The sequence below is a fragment of the Salmo salar genome, chromosome ssa24 (genome assembly GCF_905237065.1).
Source record: "Salmo salar chromosome ssa24, Ssal_v3.1, whole genome shotgun sequence".
Taxonomy (NCBI): Eukaryota; Metazoa; Chordata; class Actinopteri; order Salmoniformes; family Salmonidae; genus Salmo; species Salmo salar.
In genome coordinates this window covers 7,834,983-7,854,101 of record NC_059465.1, presented here as the reverse complement: position 1 = coordinate 7,854,101, position 19,119 = coordinate 7,834,983, and the positions used below count along the sequence as shown (strand labels likewise).

Here is a 19,119-nt window from a genome sequence, read left to right as displayed (position 1 = left end):
TGCGCTGAACTGCCGGAGTGGCCAGACTGCGCTGAACTGCCGGAGTGGCCAGACTGCGCTGAACTGCCGGAGTGGCCAGACTGCGCTGAACTGCCGGAGTGGCCAGACTGCGCTGAACTGCCGGAGTGGCCAGACTGCCCTGAACTGCCGGAGTGGCCAGACTGCCCCGAACTGCCGGAGTGGCCAGACTGCCCCGAACTGCCGGAGTGGCCAGACTGCCCCGAACTGCCGGAGTGGCCAGACTGCCCCGAACTGCCGGAGTGGCCAGACTGCCCCGAACTGCCGGAGTGGCCAGACTGCGCTGAACTGCCGGAGTGGCCAGACTGCGCTGAACTGCCGGAGTGGCCAGACTGCCCTGAACTGCCGGAGTGGCCAGACTGCCCTGAACTGCCGGAGCGGCCAGACTGCCCTGAACTGCCGGAGTGGCCAGACTGCCCTGAACTGTCCGGAGTGGCCAGACTGCCCTGAACTGTCCGGAGCGGCCAGACTGCCCTGAACTGTCCGGAGTGGCCAGACTGCCCTGAACTGTCCGGAGCGGCCAGACTGCCCAGAACTGCCGGAGCGGCCAGACTGCCCTGAACTGCCGGAGTGGCCAGACTGCCCTGAACTGCCGGAGTGGCCAGACTGCCCTGAACTGCCGGAGTGGCCAGACTGCCCTGAACTGCCGGAGTGGCCAGACTGCCCTGAACTGCCGGAGTGGCCAGACTGCCCTGAACTGCCGGAGCGGCCAGACTGCCCTGAACTGCCGGAGCGGCCAGACTGCCCTGAACTGCCGGAGCGGCCAGACTGCCCTGAACTGCCGGAGCGGCCAGACTGCCCTGAACTGCCGGAGCGGCCAGACTGCCCTGAACTGCCGGAGCGGCCAGACTGCCCTGAACTGCCGGAGCGGCCAGACTGCCCTGAACTGCCGGAGCGGCCAGACTGCCCTGAACTGCCGGAGCGGCCAGACTGCCCTGAACTGCCGGAGCGGCCAGACTGCCCAGACTGTCCCGAGCTGCCAGACTGCCCAGACTGTCCCGAGCTGCCAGACTGCCCAGACTGCCCCGAGCTGCCAGACTGCCCAGACTGCCTGGAACGGCCAGAGCCTGAGCCGCCTCCAGGATAGGTGGGTTGGGGAGGGAGGGTGTAGCACAGTGCCGTCGTTGACGGCAGCCACCCTCCCTTCCCTCCCTTATTGTTTAGGGTTACTGTTTTAGGGTTTTGTTGGGGATTTTGTTTGTTTGGTGGTTTTTTGTTGTTGTGGTTAGGTGCATTCTGGGGTCTGCACCTTGAGGGGGGGGTACTGTCACGTCCTGACCAGCAGATGGAGCTGGTGTAGTAGTTTGGGGGTCAGGACGTGGCAGTCTGGTGTGTGTCTTGTGACTCCTGATCAGGAACAGCTGGGAATCGTTGTTCCTGATTGGGAGTCACATATGTAGGAGTTGTTTGTCACTGGGGTTTGTGGGTAATTGTTTCTTGTTTAGTGTGTTTGCACCTGACAGGACTGTTGGCTGTCAGTTTCCTTGTTTTGTTTGTTATAGTGTTCTTTCTAATTAAATTGAAAGATGAATACTAACTCCGCTGCATTTTGGTCCATTCCTGAAGACAGCCGTTACAACAATAAACATCAACCTGCTTTTATGTTACTTGTTTCTCTTGGGTGGCCCTATCTCAGGTACTGGATCTGCATCCCTGGAGTAAAGTCAGTGTGGCTTTGAATCATAAGGACTGCACCACTCTCAGCTCCATTCTCAATCACTCTCTACGAGCAAAGTATATTAAACATGTAACAGCCTACACAGAGGTGGTATTGTTGACTATGTTTCCCTGTAATGAAGGGCCCAAGCTATAGAAGGGTTGGTGTACTGTAAGTCCATGGGGGGAGGGGGGCTCATTGTTTCCACAGTAAAACTTACATTACATGAATGGACTCAGTGCTGGTAAACCTCTTCTCTTCACAGGAATGCAGTCACTGGTGTTTTCTCTTATCCCAGCCAGCTGCAGTGGATTGTGTGTGTGTGTGTGTGAGAGATGATCCCTGACGAGAGTCATCTAAACACACTTGTCCACACAGATAGGCCCTTTCCCTGTCTTTCCACCCCCCTCTGGCCTCCCAGGGCCCATGCTGGTTGTTTGAAGCAACCCCCCCACACACACACCCCCACACCGGTCCACTTGTGTGGCACTAGCAGCAGAGAGGGCTAAAGCTGCTGTACAATGTTTGTTCTCCTTGTGGGGTCAAGGGGGGAGGTAGAGGGACAACAGGACAGGATCTGGGGGGGGTTTGCGGTCCACAGCTGATCTCTCTCTTAATATGCCCCAACAGACACACACAGTCTTGTTTAACCTTGTGGGGGGACACACTTGATTCTCATTCAAAATCCTATTTTCCCTAGACCTGCATTGCTGTATGCAGTGACATATGAAAATACCTTTCTTCTTGTAGCCATATAACATCACAGAATGCTTAACAGACTCTAAAAAGGAAACCATATTAATCTCACAGGTAGATGCTTCCCGATTGAAGAACAAGCCATGTGTTTGCATGGTCCGTTGTCATGTAAACAAAGATACTAGAGAAACACTGCACACCTCAGTGTTGCTTCTTTAACTGACAGTTTGGCAGAAAAGCTACAGCTTGTGGAAGCAACAAGACCACATCTAGACAAGGTAATGAGTGCCAATGGTGATCCATGAAAGGAAAACTACTTTGATTAGGCCTGCTCTATCCATGTCTTAAACAATATCGTTTTGGTCTAGTTTTTTGTTCACAGACGGCCCACAATCTGGCATTTATAAAGAATAAATTAGCAGTTGTGTAATAAACAACCACAGGTTTGGGGTCAATTATATTTCAATTGAAGAGGTGAAAATAATGGCTTCCCTGTGGCTCAGTTGGTAGAGCATGGTGTTTGCAACGCCAGCATGGTGTGCGCAACGCCAGGGTTGTGGGTTCGATTCCCACAGGGGGCCAGTACAACAGAAAAAAAATTAAAAAATGCATGAAATGAAATGTATGCATTCACTACTGTAAGTCGCTCTGGATAAGAGTGTCTGCTAAATGACTAAAATGTAATGGGACATTTTTAAATCATTTATTGAATTTCAGTTCACCCCCTGTATTGATGTGGAATCGGCCCCAGGCCTGCTCTGTATGCAGTGGGCCAGGGAGACATTGTCCTGGGGCAGAGTTTGGCCCCTAATGCCTTCAGGGGCTGACACACTAGTGAAAAGTCCACACTCTGCTTTTCTGTTTTTGTGCTTGTGACAGTAAACCAAGTAAACCAGGATCAATTTTTAGTCTGCGACCCAAAGACATCTGTCCTGATTATCCTGCCTCAAATGCCATCATATGGGGAAACGCTGGGGTAGTGTGCTCATTGGTTAGTTGAATGAGACTGGCTTGGCATTGGTCTTCAGTTATGTTGTTTGCACCTCACAACAGCTACCACAGGGTGTGGGCTTGTTAAGGGGGGGGGGGTAATGTCTGCATTGTCATCAGTTTTTGCCAGGTCCCCTTTCCCACAAATTAGCTAAACTTTCCTTGCTCCACCGTCCTGCCCCCGTAGGGCCAAACTCCCTTCCCTCCAAGTTGCTATTTTCATGCTAATGAGAGTGTTATACCAAATGAAAAAGGAAGTGTGTGACCTTAACACTTCCTCACAATGCCCAAAATATATGCGAAGTGCCCTTGTAATGCTGTAAGTATACAGCGGAGGGAGGGAGAGCGGGGGGAGGGTAAAGAGAGGATGGGGGGGGGGTAAATAAGGGTGTCACAGCTGGTTTATGGTGCTTGATAGAGTTTAGCTTTTTGACGAATTCGTGGACAAACTCATCAGCAGCACTTAAAATGTGGTGTGACGATACCACCATGTTAATTAAGAATGTGCTGGTTCGATTTAACTATGATTTACTTTACTCAAGCAGGTTTATATTGATATTACTTAAAAGATAGTTTTATTTAGCAATATAAAGCATGCAAAGGTTTTGTTTCCCAAGAACTTCTTGCTGTCAAAGTTTTAATTACAAGCATAAAGCAACAGTAGTCAGTTTTAGAGTAGTCATTTCAAGGACAAAAACGAGTTGATGTTTAGTTGCTTTTACGCTTAAAAAATGCAACAATATTAACCCTGTTCTGGGCTAATTGTGCGCCGCCCTGCGGGACTCCCAATCACGGCCAGTTGCGATACAGCCTGGAATCGAACCAGGGTCTGTAGTGATGCCTCTAGCACTGAGATGCAGTGCCTTAGACCGCTGCGCCACTCGGGAGCCCGAGACTGCTGATTCTCATGAAGGCTATAACGTCAATGTTTTGAAACAACAAGAAAGCTAATCTTTTCACATCAGAAATGTTCCGTTTTACAATAGCTTGTTTCTTTACAGGATCTTCTGTGAGAGAAAGCGTTCAAGAACAAAGCTGGACTTCCCATGAATGTCATTCAGTTGAATGTGAAACAACATTCAGCCTTTGTCACTGGTTTTCAATAGGCATCCCTGTGCTAATACAGTGTGCATTTATTTTACAGTATACCTTCCATCTAAATCATGCATTCATTGATCTTAATGGGAGATGTAAGTTGGGCAACATTTGATACGGTAGCAAACTTTAAGTTAGGATTCAACCTTTTGTGTGTATTTGTTTCTGGACATTTTAGGTACAGTTGAAGTTGGAAGTTTACATACACCTTAGCCAAATACATTTAAACTCAGTTTTTCACAATTCCTGACATTTAATCCTAGTAAAAATTCCATATCTTAGGTCAGTTAGGATCACCACTTTACCAATGTGAAATGTCAGAATAATAGTAGAGAGAATGATTTATTTCCGCTTTTATTTCTTTCATAACATTCCCAGTGGGTCAGAAGTTTACATTCACTCAATTAGTATTTGGTAACATTGCCTTTAAATTGTTTAACTTGGGTCAAACGTTTCGGGTAGCCTTCCACAAGCTTCCCACAATAAGTTGTGTGAATTTTGGCCCATTGCTCCTGACAGAGCTGGTGTAACTGAGTCAGGTTTGTAGGCCTCCTTACTCGCACACGCTTTTTCAGTTCTGCCCACAAATTTTCTATAGGATTGAAGTCAGGGCTTTGTGATGGCCACTCCAATACCTTGACTTTGTTGTCCTTAAGCCATTTTGCCACAACTTTGGAAGTATGCTTGGGGTCATTGTCCATTTGGAAGACCCATTTGCGACCAAGCTATCCCAGGGGATCGTGTCTATTGCAGGTAAAGCCCACCAGGTGATGTTGTAGGGGGTCCATGAACTCTACGAGCTGGATCAGTCCCCACAGGTGTGGGGGGAGGAGCCTAGGGTCAACCACCTAGTCTTCATAGGTCAGCACTGTGTGTGTGTGTGTGTGTGTGTGCGTGCTGTGCGTGCGTGTGTGTGTGTGTGTGTGTGTGTGTGTGTGTGTGTGTGTGTGTGTGTGTGTGTGTGTGTGTGTGTATGAATGCATTCTTCTGATGCGTACCTCACTCAATAAAGCCTTTGTATCCCCTCACCTCTACGGGGAGAAACCTGGACAAAGTGGTCCTACAGGAACAGTTCATCTCAACAGTACTAAAGGTGGGGGACAGGAACTAAACAAGAACTCCCCCCTCTCTCTCCTCACTGTGAACTATTCCAGTTTATTCTTGATACACTTCACATTTGGACCTACCTACTGCAATTGTGTTAATCCTCATAATTATGTTGTTCCACTTCAGTCCAGGAGGACCTCAAAACGTTATGGTATTTACTGTTAATGATGACTACATGCCAAATCTGATAAGCATCTTACTGACTACAATAAGGTCAGGTTTTACAGAGCGCTAATTGTTGAGACTTGGTGTAATTGGGCCCCTTGCTCACGGGCCAGATGCTATGAGGAAACATTAGATTAGTGTGTGAGCGGACTTAATCTATAATCAACCATGTTGGCTATCTCAATACCCAGTGATACACCCGACCCTCAATCAAGATAAAGGACAACTTGAAAATAGAGATGTCATTAGCGCCCTTACTGTCATTTTCTCTGTAAATGATTTTAAACTTTTGGAAACCCCTAACATCCATACCATATTATTTGAAGTTTGAGTGTATTCATCAATAGTTAGGCTGTGTTTTAGGTCTGTAAATTGTTGGTGAAGTTAAGGTTTTGTACAGGCTTTTATCACATCTCAAAAGTGGTGCGACACAGAATTCGGCTGGTCTGTAAATGTCCACGTGCTTGACTGTTAGCTTGACCTGTGAATACGTTTGTTTTTATTTCACATATTATCATGTAAGGGCTGTTTAAATGATTGAAATAAACAAGAATCTGATTTAAAGAGTGGTGTTTACGAAATGTAATATTCATATTTCACTATTATTAAGTATTGACTGGCATTTTGTTGTAATGGCTAATAATTGTGAACTAGCGAATTGATATAAACTCGTGTCTTGTCTGAAGGTGTTTAACTAACGTGCGTAAATCCAATGCGATATTCCACAACGTGCGTAAAACGCTGCAAGCATATTAACACCTTTGTTTTATTGTTGTGAAGTGACGTTGCATGGGGTCCCCATTCACATTCTGAATTACTAAGAATTATGCTGACAAGTCTCAGTCAAGGAATTTGCCATAGTGAGGAGATTTAGGGAGTTTTATTTTTGCGATTCATGTAAAATAACGAATTTAAATAAAATACGTGGAAGTAAACGGCTAATTAGACGGAGAATAGCCCTGTAAAATCGGATGGTTTGTCTTAAGTCAAATAAATGTTGGCTTATAGTCTACGTTTACAATTTTACCCAATATATAAACTCAGTTAAACTTTAAATTTTAAATTTCATTTTCTAACATCATTGTCTGGCCTAGTTCTACATGTGAGTCTAATTTGCTGTGGCCATTCACCCCGGCTATGTCCCGTAGCCCTATAGCTTACCGTGCAGCTGCGCAGTATTCAACCCGATTCTGATGCTTATTGGCTCGTTAAGTTGCCTCTATAGCCGCTTTACTCTCCCGGCCACGGGGAGCTGTCCCACGGCCATTTTCACGGTCACACCACCTGCGGACATTCCGAGCAATGGCGGTTCTAGACCATTTCAACTGGGGGGGCGAAGCTGGGGCCAGTTGTACTGTTAGAGCGGCCAGTTACAGTAATAACGGATGTAAAAAAAGAACGATAGCAAAAATGTGTTATATAGAAATTATTTAATACTCCACATTTAGGGGGGCCACAAGGGGGTGCAAAATTGTTGCCACAAGGGCACTAGAACCGCTTGTGATCCCGAGGTGGTAAACGAAACGAAACCACGGGGGTCTGGGGGGTAAAACGCTGCGTTTATTATCAGGGGTAGGCGTGGTGTTCAAACTTCACATCGCATCCCCGGCTCCAGCCGAGCTACCGTGCTACTCTATTCTCTGCCGGGCTGAGGCCCTGCGTAGCCTAATTGAACAGGTTCTCCGTCTAATGTTGACCTGTGAATAAAGTTGAACACACTGTGTATCAATTAAGGTTATAAAGTTGACCGCAATGTATTTGCATTTGTAGACACAATGTGCCATGTCTGAAGCAGGAAACTGATAGACGGACCTGGATACGCATGGGGGATCTTGCTAAAAATCACCATCTGATTCTACCCTCGCTTTGTAATAAATCATTTTTGCAAACTATATATATGCCTACATTTGATACGTGTATTTCACCCTAAAAGTCTTATGATTCATGAACTTTGAGGTGTCTGCATACTAGATCAATTATGTATGTGAGGATTCTCCGGATTAGTTTTCCCTTTGTCTGCCCTGACACCCTGAGGCGAGGAACTACTCTGATAGGTCTGAATGTGACTGGGCTGTGGCGGGGCGGGGGGTACAACAACAGCCCACTAATAAAAAAACTAAACTCCCACGGTCAACACAAACAGGCTGACCAGGACCACAGGGACAGGAGGAGCCGAGAAAGTCAGAGAAGACATATATTTGTGCGCTTTTACGCGTCGGTAATTGCGCTTTTACGCATGTTAAGAATTAATGATACGGTGGTCAGAGTTTCGCTTTTACGCGTGTGTGGACGTTGTGGTCTGAGCCATGACCCTCTCCAAGGAGTATGAAACGTCCCAGCAGACTGGCTTGCCACTGGACGAGGATGAAGTATACATAGCGGGAGAGGACGAGCCTCTCCTTGACCGGCATCTTCTCTACCGGACCGACAACACCAGGGAGCCTAGCTCATCCGCCGAGTCCAGCGTCGAACTGGACTGCTCTGAGTTCGACTCATCTGGGGAGAGCGAGAATAGTTTCTGTGCAGACACACCTTCATTGGGAAGACCTCACGGTTGTGTAAAGCCCCCGTATTCCTACATCGCTCTCATCACCATGGCAATCTTACAGTGTCCTCTGAAGAAACTGACGCTGAGTGGCATCTGCGACTTCATCAGCAACAAGTTCCCCTACTACCGGGAGAAGTTTCCGGCGTGGCAGAACTCCATCAGGCACAACCTGTCACTCAACGACTGCTTTATCAAGATTCCGAGAGAGCCTGGAAACGCAGGCAAAGGCAACTACTGGTCTCTGGACCCCGCATCTGAGGACATGTTTGACAACGGCAGCTTTCTCCGGCGCAGGAAGAGGTTTAAGAGAAAACAGCCGGAGTATATGAAAGATGGACTCATGTTTTACCCAAACTTTAGCTGTTACCGGCCTTACGGGCGACCTTACTGCGTCCAAAGCCAAGTGAGCGTACCGGCTGCCCCTCTCTGGTATATGCCCATTCAGGACGGGCTCGTGATGCTACCTTCCTCCTACCTACCATACCCGAGTCTAAGCAGCAGCTGTAAGGTAGTTGCCCCCAAGGACTTCAGAATGCAACTTTACGCAGCAACTCCCGCAGTACAGAAGGCTGCGAGCGACACACATACGAAGTGTTCATTTAGTATTGACAGCATTATGAGTAGAACCTTTCCTTATGTATCACATAACTCAATACCACAGAACTCCAACCCCCATTGTTCTGTTGATCTTCTCACGGGCCCTGCTTGTTTAGTTCCCGAGCCTGATTCCAGCTCCAATGACTCCATTCTGCTCATGTGCAATGTTGAGCGCGGCTCCTTCAATAACAGAGAATGTGCCAATGTCTTACCTTAGTTGTTGAACTGTTTGTTTGTTATAGCTTTAACCAAAGAAACCTATGTGTTTGTATACAAGTGATAAAATGATCCAATGGAGGCACGTTTACGCATTTCTCAAAGAAATGATTTAAACTGCATGTTGTTTATGTTCATTCAATGTTGAATACAGTATGTCAAATGAAGTTAATGTAAATATGAAGACTGATAATATATTTGTTAAAATATGGCGTCAATGTGAAAGTGGAGCCACTTTTGCCAAATGTTTAAAAATCCATTGTATTGTGATTTTCGACGTTGAAATGAAACAATAAAACATCAGTTTTTTTGTTGTTGCGGTGTTTGGTTATGCTTAGGCCAACTTATTTCCTTCCCCACATTTTATTACACGTAGAAATTGACTGCTAAAGATGCCATCTATTAGTACTAAATAACCTGAGGAAATGATTCCACCTAAAGGTTTACCATTTCAATTTCTGGAAAACCAGGTCTAAATTAGCAGGACTATAATATGTTGCACAGACTTACTTCGCAAAAAGGCAAAATCGGCATCTGAACAGCAAATGATAATATACGATCTACTTACGATCTTGTTATTGTGAATTATTGCAAGCGTAGGTTATATTTATTTTCAGCAAATCTGTTTGTCCTGTAATTGGCGAAACATAACTATTGTTTGTCACTCAAACAGATCAGTCTCATCATTGCGAATTTCGTGCCCTGTTTTGTTTTATTGCAAATAATTATTGTAATATTTAATTGAATCGCTTTTAAATACATATTAAATACCAATTAAAATACAATTGATTCCATCTTAATTTCCTTAAAAATCGAATGAAAACTTGAGAACGTCTGCATCCAGCTGTAGGCCAGTTCAATGCTGCCACCGTGTGGCCCAGGTTTAATGCATTTCAATACAGACAACTACTTTTATAGGACCAATGGCCTACAATTTTGCAAAGCACGTTCTACAAAAATGTATTTCCTTGATTTTGCTCCTGGTTGCGCTGTCCACTAAGTTATGCATCAGTGAACCAGCCCATATGATTCTCTCTGGCCACCCATAACGCATCTTGCTCTTCTGATGCTAGATTTTATGCATTATAGTACAAAGAGAGCGAGAGAGATAGAGAGAGCTGCCATTGAACAAGACGCACTCCATTTTTGTCACAGTTTATTTATTTTGGAAAGGGAGTGGATTTCATGTTATCATTCTAGTCCATTAGCTTAAAGTATCATATTAAAACCAACGAGTGTGTTTTACTTTACCACGTACTATATTTCCTAATATGTGGGACAGGGGAGGTCTACTTGACGCATTGCCTTGCCCATGGCCAACAGTGCGCCCTCAGGTCCTGCCTCGTCACTTTTCCGCATGTCTTTGACCGTTAACTGCTTAACGCTCGCTCGCACACTGACAGTGCTTTGCCTTGTACAGCCCCAGCCCGACACAATTCTCCCCGTACTCCACCGGGCTATTTTTGTCCAGAGGCGCAGCTGATTGTAGGGGCTTTTGGCCCTCCCTGATTTTGGCAGGCGCATGTCCTTGAGGAGAGTCGGGCTTATTTGGAAAATAGGGAGTTGTCAGGCGGAAGAGAAGACTGGGCTTAATATTACATTAGCCTATCCAAAGCTCTCACTGCAAGTTTTCTGTGGCATGTGTTTTAAACCCTACAGCAGGCCTATAACTAGCATTTATCTCAAACCGAGTTTACAAGCCAAGGAATTTGTTGACGGGGATTTATCATCTTAATAGCCATCCCTCTGGAAAGCGCTGGTGTGCTGTCATTGCGTAAACGCATCCCCCCACCTCCCTCGAAAGTTCTACTTCTGGAGGACTAGAGCGGACATCACTGGACCTCTCACCTCCCTAACACAGTCTGTCTCCTACATATGTTTGACTCTCCACCTCTATCCAGCCGACAGTGAGTCATCCCCGGTATAGCCAGTCGACCCGCCACTCCCGGTGGGTTCTTGTACGGAGGATGGAGACGAACCCCATTCCCGTGGTAACGGTCCAGACGAGCCCGTTTGATGACCAGCGGCCCGGTACCAACGGGCTGCGGCGGAAGACGGCTGTGTTCGAGGGCAAGAAGAACTACCTGCAGAACTACATCCAAAGTGTACTGTCGTCCATCGACCTGAGGGACCGCCAGGGATGCACGATGGTGGTGGGCAGCGATGGACGCTACTTCAGCCGAGCAGCTACAGAGATTATAGTTCAGATGGCCGCTGCCAACGGGGTAAGACAAGAATGTCATGTCAGAAAGTTTGGAATAGTTCAGGGTTCGTGATGATGATAATGATCATGATAAACGAAGCACAGAAATAGCATAATAAACCATGGCATTTTATTGTTAATCCTCCATATGCCTATGGCTCGTATAAACTATGGTTTATACAGCTGAAACTCTAGTCAAGTGCATACAAGGGAATGCTGTACACTAGTTTACCTAGCATAGCTGTTCACGCGCCTCTGAAACGATTAGTCAGTCCAGTGGCCTTGTTTTAACTACACTCAGGTTTATGGCGATAGGCGTACGTGCATATAGATAGGCAGGCTATGTTACAACCTAAAGCTTATACCCTCTCCCAGTGTCAGTGTGTTTCTGTGTGTGTGTGTGTGTGTGTGCGTGCGTGCGCGGGCCTGCGTGAGTGGCGGAGCCTTTTAACCAATTGCGCAGAGCGCTTGGAAAGGACAGCAGTCTATTCTCAGATCTATGCGACAACAAGCTTGGTGAAATACCTAAAGGAAAAACTGAGGGGAATGTATTTGTTTTGAGATGGGTCTATTTTTCTGCTGGCCCAGCTTAATGTCTCCTGCCTTATCGGCTGTTCAATCCCTCGTCCACTCCTGCCCACGCGCCACTCAGCTACATTCCTCCCTGCTTCGTTCGAAACTTTGGGGATACCCAGTTTAGTGGCCACGAGCCAAACTCACAGGAGATAAGCGCTGGGAAGACATTGAAGGAATATTTGTGATATTCTGGGGGCAGAGTATGGAATGATGATAGGCGTGTAGACCTACAACGGGTCGCTGACATGGCATGGCAGGTGTTAAGTGCGCACCCAAAGGGCACTATTCGATCCAAAGCGATGTCTGGGATATGTTTAAATATAAAAAATATATAGAGAGAGAATGTTGTCATTAACACAGCTGATTTTATTTTGTTTTCAAACCATACAAATGTTTTTGCTCTTATGCCAAAAACAAGGTAACCGGGTTTGATTGAACAGAGCCAAGAGTGTCTCTCTCTCTCTCTCTCTCGAAATCCTGAAGTGAGGAGATGCGCCGACGTCATAATAATTCATTCCACATGAATGAGGACACTTTTATTTAGAATAGTTGAGATGCTACAGCCTAGGGACAGAACATGCGAGACTGTTCGTGCCGCTTCAATAAATGGATGTAGACGCCCATGATGACTGTCTGGAATGTAGCCTAGTCCAAGCCTGATAGAACGTCTGGAACCTCAGTCCGTGCCAAATTCTGGACGCATCTGGTCTGGAAAGATGAAGCCCTGAGCGTCATGACAGAAGCCACATGACCAGTTCTAGAAAACATCTCTTGACTAAAGGCATGACATGAAGCTCATTACAATAAAGAAATGCGAATTAAGTAATTCTGTAAACTACACTGAGCTAGTCTACAATAATAGGCCTTTTCATTCTTGAATTGCGATGTTTGTACATGCCTTAGTCTTGAATAATGTATGATACGATGAATTACTTCAATATGAACAATATGAATGAGATTCAGTGAGCTAAAGTTCCTCAAACTCTCCCTCTTGTCTGTTTCGTTCAGATTGGTCGGCTGGTGATTGGACACAACGGCCTCCTCTCCACCCCTGCTGTGTCCTGCATCATCAGGAAGATCAAGGCCATTGGTGGAATCATCCTGACAGCCAGTCACAATCCAGGAGGCCCCGGGGGAGACTTTGGGGTCAAATTCAACGTGGCCAATGGAGGTGAGGTGCTTATTTGACTGATTGCTGTCAACCTGCCAGCCAGTCAATCTGTCAGTCAATTAAAAGATTGATGGACGTCCTCCTACCTAAGGGGTTTTCTTTTCACCACTGATACTCGTGCTTGCTCTTCTTGGCTTTATGCCCAGGTATTAGTGGGCTCTTTATTATAAATGTGTTTGTTAAAAGTGCTATATGAATACAATATTGGTGATTTATTGACTAAGTTAAGAGAGTTGGCACCATAGCCCACTCACAGCCCCAGCAATTATCCGTGTATTCTCTTAACAAGGAATACTCACATATTCCTGAAGTTCCATCATGGACAGGCCTTCCCGAGTCCCCAGGGCTTTACTGTGGAATCTCAGTCATCTTCCAGTTGTATAAATAGAGCAAAGTGGTGTTGCTCTCCTCATCCCTCATGTCTCACGCAACAGTAGTTATCTTTCAGAGCCCACAAACCGTGGCTCTCAGAAGGATTATACACAATGTTCACTTTGTCAATGTCAAGACTCCAGTAGCTTCTTACAATCCTCACATGGTACATAGAAATGACGACTTCTCAGTAAAATGACTTCTCAATTTAGAGCAAAATGTTATTTAACTTCCTATGCATAACAGTGGTGCATTAAAATGCCACCACAGGCTTCACTGTTCTTATTAAACATGTACAGTGCCTTGCAAAAGTATTCATCCCCCTTGGCGTTTTCCCTATTTTGTTGCATTACAACCTGTAATTTAAATTGATTTTGGGGGGGGATTTCATGTAACAGACATACACAAAATAGTCCAAATTGGTGAAGTGAAATCAAAAAAATAACTTGGATTAAAAAAAAAATTCGAATACATTTTTGGAGAAAAGTGGTGCTTGCATATGTTTTCACCCCTTTGCTATGAAGCCCCTAAATAAGATCTGGTGCAACCAATTACCTTCAGAAGTCACATAATTAGTTAAATAAAGTCCACCTGTGTGCAATCTAAGTGTCACATGATCTCAGTATACGCTACTGTTCAAAAGTTTGGAGTCACTTAGAAATGTCCTTGTATTTGAAAGAAAAGCACACTTTTTGTCCATTAAAAAAACATCAAATTGATCAGAAATACAGTGTAGACATTGCTGTTGTAAATTACTATTGTAGCTGGAAACGGATGATTTTTTTATGGAATATCTACATTGGCGTACAGAGGCCCATTATCAGCAACCATCACTCCTGTGTTCCAATGGCATGTTGTGTTAGCTAATCCAAGTTTATAATTTCAAAAAGGCTAATTGATCATAAGAAAACCCTTTTGCAATTATGTTAGCACAGCTGAAAACTGTTGTTCTGATTAAAGAAGCAATACAACTGGCCTTCTTTAGACTAGTTGAGTATCTGGAGAATCAGCATTTGTGGGTTCGATTACAGGCTCAAAATGTCCAGAAACAAAGAACTTTCTTCTGAAACTTGTCAGTCTATTCTTGTTCTGAGAAATGAAGGCTATTTCATGTGAGAAATTGCCAAGAAACTGAAGATCTCGTACAATGCTGTTTACTACTCCATTCACAGAACAGCGCAAACTGGCTCTAACCAGAATAGAAAGAGGAGTGGGAGGCCCCGGTGCACAACTGAGCAAGAAGACAAGTACATTAGAGAGTCTAACAGACACCTCACAAGTCCTCAACTGGCAGCTTCATTAAATAGTACCCACAAAACACCAGTCTCAACATCAACAGTGAAGAGGTGACTCCGGGATGCTGGCCTTTTAGGGTTTCTAGGGTTTCCAAAGTTTAAAATCATTTACAGAGAAAATGACAGTAAGGGCGCTAATGACATCTCTATTTTCAAGTTGTCCTTTATCTTGATTGAGGGTCGGGTGTATCACTGGGTAATGAGATAGCCAACATGGTTGATTATAGATTAAGTCCGCTCACACACTAATCTAATGTTTCCTCATAGCATCTGGCCCGTGAGCAAGAGGCCCAATTACACCAAGTCTCAACAATTAGCACTCCGTAAAACCTGACCTTATTGTAGTCAGTAAGATGCTTATCAGATTTGGCATGTAGTCATCATTAACAGTAAATACCATAACGTTTTGAGGTCCTCCTGGACTGAAGTGGAACACCATAATTATGAGGATTAACACAATTGCAGTAGGTAGGTCCAAATGTGAAGTGTATCAAGAATAAACTGGAATAGTTCACAGTGAGGAGAGAGAGGGGGGAGTTCTTGTTTAGTTCCTGTCCCCCACCTTTAGTACTGTTGAGATGAACTGTTCCTGTAGGACCACTTTGTCCAGGTTTCTCCCCGTAGAGGTGAGGGGATACAAAGGCTTTATTGAGTGAGGTACGCATCAGAAGAATGCATTCATACACACTCACACACTTATGCACAGACACACACCCACACACAGTGCTGACCTATGAAGACTAGTTGGTTGACCCTAGGCTCCTCCCCCCACACCTGTGGGGACTGATCCAGCTCATAGAGTTCATGGACCCCCTATAACATCACCTGGTGGGCTTTACCTGCGATAAACACGCACGCACGCACGCACGCACGCACACACACACACACACACACACACACACACACACACACACACACACACACACACACACACACACACACACACACACACTTTGTTCAGAGACTTAGACATACATACAGTACAGCTGTTCTGAAAGTCCCCAGAGTCTGCAACACCACTAAGCAAGGGGCACCACCAAGCAAGCGGCACCATGAAGACCAAGGAGCTCTCCAAACAGGTCAAGGACAAAGTTGTGGAGAAGTACAGATCAGGGTTGGGTTATAAAAAAATATCAGAAACTTTGAACATCCCACTGAGCACCATTAAATCCATAATTATAAAATTGAAAGAATATGGCACCACAACAAACCTGCCAAGAGAGGGCCGCCCACCAAAACTCACAGACCAGGCAAGAAGGACATTAATCAGAGAGGCAACAAAGAGACCAAAGATAACCCTGAAGGAGTTGCACTGCTCCACAGCGGAGAAGGGAGTATCTGTCCATAGGACCACTTTAAGCCGTACACTCCATAGAGCTGGTCTTTACAGAGGAGTGCCTAGAAAAAAGACATTGCTTAAAGAAAAAAATAAGCAAACATGTTTGGTGTTCGCCAAAACACATGTGGGAGACTCCCCAAACATATGGAAGAAGGTACTCTGGTCAGATGAGACTAAAATGTACCTTTTTGGCCATCAAGGAAAACCCTATGTCTGGTGCAAACCCAACACCTCTCATTACTCCGAGAACACCATCCCCACAGTGAAGCATGGTGGTGGCAGCATCATGCTGTGGGGATGTTTTTCATTGGCAGGGACTGGGAAAATTGGTCAGAATTGAAGGAATGATGGATGGCGCTAAATACAGAGAAATTCTTGAGGGAAACCTGTTTCAGTCTTCCAGAGATTTGAGACTGGGACGGAGGTTCACCTTCCAGCAGGACAATGACCCTAAGCATACTGCTAAAGCAACACTTGAGTGGTTTAAGAGGGAATATTTAAATGTCTTGGAATGGCCTAGTCAAAGCCCAGACCTCAATCCAATTGAGAATCTGTGGTATGACTTAAAGATTGCTGTACACCAGCAGAACCCATACAACTTGAAGGAACTGGAGCAGTTTTGCCTTGAAGAATGGGCATACATTTCAATGGCTAGATGTGCCAAGCTTATAGAGACATACCCCAAAAGACATGCAGCTGTAATTGCTGCAAAAGGTGGCTCTACAAAGTATTGACTTTGGGGGGGTGAATAGTTATGCATGCTCAAGTTTTCATTTTTTGTCTTATTTCTTGTTTGTTTCACAATAAAAAAGAATTTGTATCTTCAAAGTGGTAGGCATGTTGTGAAATCAAATGATACAAACCCCCCAAAAATCTAAATAGGAAAAATGCCAAGGGGGTGAATACTTTCGCAAGCCACTGTATAACAACAACCGTAGACCAGGAACAGGTCAAATAATGTGCAAACATTGGTGTCCATGGTAACCGTGTCCCCCACCTCATAGGCCCGTCTCCAGACACGGTGATGGAGAAGATTGCCCAGGTGAGTAGGACCCTGGAGGAGTATGCCATATGTCCTGACCTCCGCATTGACCTGGCCAGGCTGGGACGCCACGACTTTGACCTGGAGAACAAGTTCAAACCCTTCAGAGGTACTGGACTCACACACGGGCTAGACACACACAGACCAGACACACACAGAGCCAGGGGCGTAGAAGCGACTCTGACATTGGGGGGGAACTATTTTTCTATGTGGGATTTTTTGTTGTTGAAAAAATATGTTTTAAATGCTCATTTCTAGTGACTTTTGCAAAAATGATACAGAAAAATATGAACTTACAAATGGTCAAATTTACAAGGCTAAGGGGGCCCTTGTAGAGGGGCACTTACTCCGATACAGTCCAATCAGTCTTAAGGCCATGGCCATTCGTACTGTACTGAATACCAGTGTGACTGTTAATGTGCATGTATTCAATTACACAACCATTTTGTACTCTTTCTCTGCTACTGTATGATTCATTTCCTAGTATTTTTCTCACTTCCACTATGTCAGCTTGTTACAACTGCTGCTCTACATACAGTATGGGTTGAAACTTAATGGAATATTTTCAACTTATAATACAGTTATATATTATGTTTTAATGAATATAAAAGGTAGGCATGAAAGGTCAATGTCACGGTTATCGTCGGTCAAGGAGGACCAAAATGCAGCAGGACTGTGTTTGTTCATTTTGAACATTTATTAACTTCCCGAAATGAACGTACAAAAATAACAAAACAAGCGAACGAACGATATACCGACAGTCTGGCAAGGCACAAGGCGAAACACAGAACAACTAATATAGGACTTCCAACCAAAGGCAACACCCCACAGCTGCCTTCAATTGGAAGTCCACCCCAATTAACCAAACATAGACATACAACTAACTAGATAAACATAGAAATACGTAAACAAAGATCATAACCCAAAAACCCGGAAATACTAAATCAAACACCCTTTTTCCAAAACACCACCCCGAACCACATAAAACAAATACCCTCTGCCACGTAATGACCAAACTACAATACCAATTAACCCTTATACTGGCCAGGACGTGACAGTCAAACTGAAATTAATGAATCATTTTTGTGAATCATTTTTTGTCCACTCTGCAAAATGATATATATACACTGCTCAAAAAAATAAAGGGAACACTTAAACAACACAATGTAACTCCAAGTCAATCACACTTCTGTGAAATCAAACTGTCCACTTAGGAAGCAACACTGATTGACAATAAATTTCACATGCTGTTGTGCAAATGGAATAGACAATAGGTGGAAATTATAGGCAATTAGCAAGACACCCCCAATAAAGGAGTGGTTCTGCAGGTGGGGACCATAGACCACTTCTCAGTTCCTATGCTTCCTGGCTGATGTTTTGGTCACTTTTGAATGCTGGCGGTGCTTTCACTCTAGTGGTAGCATGAGACGGAGTCTACAACCCACACAAGTGGCTCGGTAGTGCAGCTCATCCAGGATGGCACATCAATGCGAGCTGTGGCAAGAAGGTTTGCTGTGTCTGTCAGCGTAGTGTCCAGAGCATGGAGGCGCTACCAGGAGACAGGCCAGTACATCAGGAGACATGGAGGAGGCCGTAGGAGGGCAACAACCCAGCAGCAGGACCGCTACCTCCGCCTTTGTGCAAGGAGGAGCAGGAGAAGCACTGCCAGAGCCCTGCAAAATCACCTCCAGCAGGCCACAAATGTGCATGTGTCTGCTCAAACGGTCAGAAACAGACTCCATGAGGGTTGTATGAGGGCCCGACGTCCACAGGTGGGGGTTGTGCTTACAGCCCAACACCGTGCAGGACGTTTGGCATTTGCCAGAGAACACCAAGATTGGCAAATTCGCCACTGGCGCCCTGTGCTCTTCACAGATGAAAGCAGGTTCACACTGAGCACGTGACAGACGTGACAACGTCTGGAGACGCCGTGGAGAACGTTCTGCTGCCTGCAACATCCTCCAGCATGACCGGTTTGGCGGTGGGTCAGTCATGGTGTGGGGTGGCATTTCTTTGGGGGACCGCACAGCCC

The 19,119-nt window shown here is 45.3% G+C and overlaps 2 protein-coding genes across 2 annotated transcripts in view; both read left to right on the top strand.

Annotated features, from left to right (window-relative positions):
- The first annotated feature begins 7,881 nt into the window (after positions 1-7,881).
- foxd5 (forkhead box D5) lies at positions 7,882-9,392 on the top strand. The gene has a single exon (XM_014170642.2). The coding sequence runs from the start codon at positions 8,035-8,037 to the stop codon at positions 9,088-9,090; it is 1,056 nt and encodes a 351-aa protein (XP_014026117.1). The 5' UTR covers positions 7,882-8,034; the 3' UTR covers positions 9,091-9,392.
- A 1,153-nt stretch (positions 9,393-10,545) lies between these two features.
- The window catches only part of pgm5 (phosphoglucomutase 5), a 49,133-nt gene continuing 40,559 nt past the window's right edge, over positions 10,546-19,119 (top strand). Inside the window, exons 1-3 of the mRNA XM_014171055.2 lie at positions 10,546-11,314; positions 12,877-13,039; positions 17,050-17,196. Coding sequence (XP_014026530.1) covers positions 11,057-11,314; positions 12,877-13,039; positions 17,050-17,196 — 568 coding nt within the window. The 5' untranslated portion in view covers positions 10,546-11,056. The remainder of the gene's footprint in view (positions 11,315-12,876; positions 13,040-17,049; positions 17,197-19,119) is intronic.